Raw genomic sequence first — 5,731 nt, forward strand, 5'->3', positions numbered from 1 at the left:
GAGGTACGTAGTAGTAGTAGCTCTTTGGCGTGTTGTCTCCACGACGAGGAACAGCACCAGGCCCACGACAAAGTCCTTTGCTTCCTCGTGGTGCATCCATCTTATTCTTATTACGTGGAGCAAGACATGGCCTTAGTTATTTATATTAGGTCTAGGTAAAGCCTCCCTCGTGGAGGAGAATCTTTGTTCCTGACCAATTTATTTTAGCGGGGAGTGTCAGTTCAGTGCTGTTGCCATTCATTCATGTGCCTTTATTTTTTCGTTTTCGGCCGTTTTCGTACTTACCACCGCATACGTGTATTAATTAATTCATGCAAAATGAAATAAAAACGGAGGAGCTTTTGGTCCCAGATGAGCCCAAGGTGTGGCCGTCTTCAGTAACTGACCCTGTCAAGTCTAACAGCCCCTTTTTTGACAGAGTCAGAGAGAGTATTAAAAGGCAGAAGAATAACGCTGATGGAGCGATTAATGAATATGAAGGTCCAGCAGCCGGCGGGATGGCGTACCGTGGTAGTTTTGGATTCATAGCAGCCCAATGTCGTGTGTACCAGAAGATTGTTCATCCTCTGGTCATTGAGATGCTTGTACTTATGTCAATGAGAAGGGATTTGCGCAGGTCATCCTTGAATCTGACTGTGCAGACCTTATGCATATTTGGACAGAAAGGGATAAACATCGAGCAGTAATTGCTCCTATATTGTGTGAGATCGAGAAGTTGAGTCAGTTTTTTACTAGTTTTGAGATTTCTTTTGTTAGGCGTGAGGCGAATTCCGCAGCTCATGAATGATGTCTCTGTAGATTGCGCTGATAGCGTCCCGAGTTTTCTTTATCACGGTCTAAGAACTGATTGTAAGCAAGTCTTAGCAAGTTAATAAAGTTGGCGGTTTGACCTAAAAAAAATAATGAACTTGAACAAGCAATGGTTTGTTCTGCCCAACTCAATTGTTTTCCGTACAGGCCGCAATTTCATTCTGTGGGCCGAAGTTAGCCCCGACCTCGGGGGAAAGAGACTAGGCAAGCAGCCCACACAGGTCGTGCTCCGTTTCTCCAAGGCCTAGGATCGACCGCAATGTCAGATTGACATAACCCGTAGCCCACAAACACAGCATATATATTGCCTTCCGCTCGGACACGGCCCAGGATCGACCGTAATGTTCTGCCCAATTCATTCTTTTCCGTACGGGCTGAAATTTAGTTATGTAGGCCGAATTTAGCCCCGAGCTAGGGGAAAGCGACTAGGCAAGCAGCCCACATCTGCTAAAAAAAAAAAGGCAAGAAGCCCACACAGATCATAGTCCTCCGCTTTTCTATGGCCCAGGATCGATCGCAACGTCAGATCTTTATCACCTGTGGCCCAGAAACACAGCAGATCTATGCCTTCAGCTCCACCACGGCCCACGATCTCTCCGTCCCACGGGCCACGACGGCGAGAGTTAATTTTCCACGGCACCAAAGCCTAGTTTAATTCGTTTTCACACTCAGAAGCACCAGCAATAACACCGACACATCCAATACTTCGATCCAGTAAAACAGGATGATGTCTACAGTTACATAGTCCGGTCAAAAACAATTTATCTCACTCTCTTCCAGATTTTCATTTTTCGCATCGTATGCCGTGTAATATCTAGTTCAGACAGATCAAGTCAGACTTTGGACGCTTCTGACTGCTGCTCATTATCTAGTACGTAAAACATTTTGGATGCTTCTGAACTCTGATGCTTAGCATAAGATGCACAACGTGATAATGCATGAGCTAAAAGAAAAGGGCATCAATTTCATCAGAAATTGGCACCGCACTATGAACTGGATAAGCTTATCAGACCGCTCTTTCTGCAGCTGAGATACAACTGCCACTAATTTCCAAACAAAACCTGATTCCCTAATCAACTCCATGGACGGTTGTATTCTGTTCATCTCTTTTCGGGAACTGCAACCTTCAAATGGCAGGAGTAGAATATATCCTATGAGCAGCTAACGGCCGTATGGTCCGTATCGGTTAGCACATGGCATGGGTACTCGCTTCAATCCATGGCCTACCCATCCATCTAAAAATGTCGTTTGCTCGTTCTGTGGATATAGTAGAGACTAGTCGACAAGGATTGTCAAGGATCATGGTGTCCACCTCCTTATCCATCGAAGCCCCGCAATAATGCTTAGCATCATCTTCTTCCCTAGTTGATGCAACCCAACAACTCAGTTTAGGCCTTCCGTCTCAGCAACAACAACAAGAGCAATCTCTTCTTCCAGCATCAAACAAGACCTTATCGACAGGAAACTTTCTCAAGAAGATGAAGAAAAAATTAAGACCTTTGCCAAACCACGGCTCAATGTTCTCTTCAGGTTCCGGCACAAGCATTTCATAAATAGTTCGTTCAGAATTCAGATAAATTGGTCACCAAGGAGCTTCATTAGCATGCCGGAGTTGTTGTTGATTCATACAAACATGATCCTTTGCTCATTGAGCGATGACCAGATTTCAGCAAGACAATCAATCGCACTAAGCACAGCAGGCTTACAAGATCTAAAAGCTTAAGCCTGCTATACTTCTCCCTCTTCAATACACACAACAGAAGATAAATCTAGAAAGGTAAAAAAAAATCTGTACAGGTCAATTCAACTTGCTGCTATCTCCCAGAGGGCGTCAACGAGTTCTGGGATCCCTGGTTCAAGTACTGCTGCGCCGCGGCTTGAGGCAATGGCAGCCATGGCCCTCCGGCCCCTGCTGCAGCAGCTTCCATCTTGATGGCCTTCGCTATGGGCACCAGCGTCGGCTTGTCGCCGCCGTAGGTGAACTCCAGGTCCCTGTTGGAGGCCAATGCCATGAGCTCCGACTCCTCGAGCCCCCGCGCCGGGCCGAGGCTGCACCTGTCAGGGCTGTGCTTCGCGAGCGCATCCTTGAACTTCTTGATCTGCAACCCCAATCGCAGTAACCATGTCAGCATCTTAATCATGAACATTTGGAGCAGAGATTTTGTAGTAGAAGTTGTGAAGAGGAGATCGAAGGGACTTACAGTTGCGTTGGTGCAGCTGAAGCTGCTGACCCGGCCCTGGGCTCCCCTGTAGAACCTGAAGAAAGGGAGGACATGGACGTGGAGGCTGTAGCACATGGACTTGTGCTGCTCGTAGTTCACCTGCAGGAAAAGCACCTCCGGGTTCCGCTCCGCGAACTGAGCGATCTGCGCAACGGAATCAAAATCTGTCGTCAGCGAAAGATACTCTAGATTGATTTGAGCGGGCGAACAGAACGGGGGCTTGTTTGACCGTCGAGAAATGTACTACTGTACCTTGGGGTGGAGGGCGCGGCAGCCACCGCAGCCGGGGGAGAAGAAGTCGACTACGACGAGCTTGTCGCCGGCGTTAAGCAGTGTGTCGGCGAGGTCCTGCGCCGACTGGACCTCCCTCATGTTGGGCTGCGTCCCCTTCTCCCACCACCGCATCGCCTTGCCAATCGTCAGGTTCCCGTTCATCTGCAGGTAGGAGACCGACAACAAATCAGCATTCCCGAAATGAGAGGGGCCTGAAATCTCGAGATCTCTTCTTAAAATCTTGAACCGGGGAAAAGGGACAGGGGTTGAAGAAGAAGATGAAGAAGAAGAAACAGGGGACTGACCTGGGCGACGGCCGCCGCTTTGAGGCTCCGGGGCAGGGGCTGCCTGTCAGAGACCGCCATCCTGCCGGCGGGGAAGGAGCTCTTGCCGCGGTACCCGCCGCCCATCGCCACGGACTCGGCCAGCGCCGCCGCAGCAGCCGACGCCGCGCCCATTTCCCCGCACGGCGCCGCCACGCTGCCGCTGGCGTACAGAACCTTGGCCATGGCCGCCAGCGAAACGGAGATCGAGAGCACGAGAGCGCGCAGGAGAGCGAGAGAGGGAGAGGGTTCAGAGCAGAGGAGAGGATTCAGCCGGAGAAGAGGAAGAGGAAGAGGAAGAGGAAGAGAGGAGATTCTCGCACAAGGTTGCAATGGCGGATGAGGATGGGGGATGCGGCGAAAGGGAAAGAAAGGTGGCGCCTTTAAACAACGAGGCGAGGAAAAGCGAAACCGAAAGCCCCACGCTTTTTCTAACCCCCCGTTTTCCTTTTCACCCGGAACGGCTTTCACGTGGGGTAAAAATTCTTCTCCTCCTCGCTGACCGTCGGATCCCCTATCGGACGGACCACGCGGTACAGACAGTTTCACCTGGCCGTTTCTGCCGGTGGTGTAAAAAGGTGGTTGTGGGGGGAGTGGACATAGCAGCAGGACAGTACCTTCCGGATAAGATTAAATCTGGGCCTCACGGGAGAGTTGTGTGTGCTACAGGAGGTTAAAAGCGCCACGTGTGCGTGCGGTCAAGGGTCGTCGTCAAGGGGAAAACGTGGGGCCACGAGGACAGAGACCGTGCAAAAATGGATGCGTGGGGCCCGCCGAGAGCACACGGGGCTCGGTTTTGTTTGGTCCAGCTCCAGCTCGTGAAAGGAATGGAATGGCGCATGGTAAAAAGGGAGGAATTAGCTTAATTAGCTGTGTGCTGTTAGTTACCAACTGACCGCAGCTTGTGCACAGCGAGATTCTGCCATCGACAGTAGAAGTAAAATAAAGGCGTTGTCAATAAAGATAGAGACGGTAAAGGAAAGGCTCGGTGAAAACTCTCTACGGGAGTACGGGTGAATCTTCTTCGGTAAAGATTTAGTACATGTTTCAAGATTATTAAAACAGATTCTTCTGGGTGGTGCCGCAGTCGGGATCCGTCGATGCCGCTGCTTGACTTATTAATTGACGATTGGATCGTGCACTGCACGGTGCACCGAACCCTATAGCTGACACGCAATGAGCAGCGTTGCAAGTATGGAGACTGGCTGCAGAAACAAGGGGCTGCTAAACCACGGGACGGGTTCCGATCCGACCGGCGGCACGGCACGCAGAGAAAGAAAGTAAACGGACAAGACAGCAACCGATAACTGCACGGCCGGAGTGGGGGTTTCTTCTGTTATCCTCCGTCCCATTCCCATGTGAGGAGGAAGCAGCCATGAAAAGAAATATCCAGATGCTAGACATTGCTAGCTAGTAGCCTACGGTGGGATGTGGATTTGGGAGTGAAATCTCAAGACGACTGGTTCAGTGAAATCTCAAGACAACTGGTTCCTTATCTCTGATGATCTCTCTCTCTCTCCTCGTCAGCGGCAGGTAAGCAGGAGATGGGTCCAAAAATCTGATCCAAAACCGGGGGGCGCGGCACCCAGAGACCGACCGACCAATACAGACAGTGCAGTGGAGTGCAGCAGGGGCCAGCTAGCTGTAGCCGCGCTGGTCCTGACTCGGACGCCAGTCACCACTCGCTCCCATTCATCACACATCACGCACCGCCCGTGCCAAATCAAATTTACCCTCTCTCTTTTACCTCGTCGGGCTCTCCAGAAGAAAATAAAAGTACTCCGTATGTCAAGCGGCGAAAAACAGAACCGCAGCATAACAGTGTTGTTCTCCGGCTGGTTCCCGGTGGCCCATGATAAGGTGGGCCGTGTTCGGTGCTACAGATAGGCCTGGTGGATTGTTGCTTCGTCTTGGTGGGCTGAGTTTCCTGTGGCCCATGATAAGGTGGGCCGTATTCGGTGCTGCAGGTGGGCTTTATTACCAAGAGCTCGTAATGTAGTCACTTGTGTGGGCATGCATTTTGGGCCTGGATTGTTGCTTCGTCTATACTGTATGTAGGGCATCCGAGGGCCTCTTTCTCTTCGAGTACGCGAGGAGTTAATT

The 5,731-nt window shown here is 50.7% G+C and overlaps 1 protein-coding gene across 1 annotated transcript; it reads right to left on the reverse strand.

Moving 5' to 3' along the window:
• Window positions 1-2,367: 2,367 nt before the first annotated feature.
• On the reverse strand, window positions 2,368-4,014 carry LOC100825075 (thioredoxin-like 1-1, chloroplastic). Its single transcript, XM_003562388.4, has 4 exons — window positions 3,611-4,014; window positions 3,285-3,467; window positions 3,012-3,176; window positions 2,368-2,909 (listed from the first exon to the last, which is right to left on the reverse strand). Exons 1-4 carry the CDS (start codon window positions 3,812-3,814, stop codon window positions 2,625-2,627), a joined length of 837 nt encoding a protein of 278 aa, XP_003562436.1. The 5' UTR covers window positions 3,815-4,014; the 3' UTR covers window positions 2,368-2,624.
• Window positions 4,015-5,731: the final 1,717 nt, after the last annotated feature.

This window comes from Brachypodium distachyon, chromosome 1, assembly GCF_000005505.3.
Source record: "Brachypodium distachyon strain Bd21 chromosome 1, Brachypodium_distachyon_v3.0, whole genome shotgun sequence".
Lineage (NCBI taxonomy): Eukaryota > Viridiplantae > Streptophyta > Magnoliopsida > Poales > Poaceae > Brachypodium > Brachypodium distachyon.

Excerpts from the sequence above, each read along its gene's own strand:
- LOC100825075 (XM_003562388.4), bottom strand. The coding sequence starts at position 3,814 with ATGGCCAAGGTTCTGTACGCCAGCGGCAGCGTGGCGGCGCCGTGCGGG. Across the intron at positions 3,468-3,610 it reads AAGCGGCGGCCGTCGCCCAG|ATGAACGGGAACCTGACGAT; the intron begins GTCAGTCCCCTG and ends TCCTACCTGCAG. Across the intron at positions 3,177-3,284 it reads GCCGCGCCCTCCACCCCAAG|ATCGCTCAGTTCGCGGAGCG; the intron begins GTACAGTAGTAC and ends TCCGTTGCGCAG.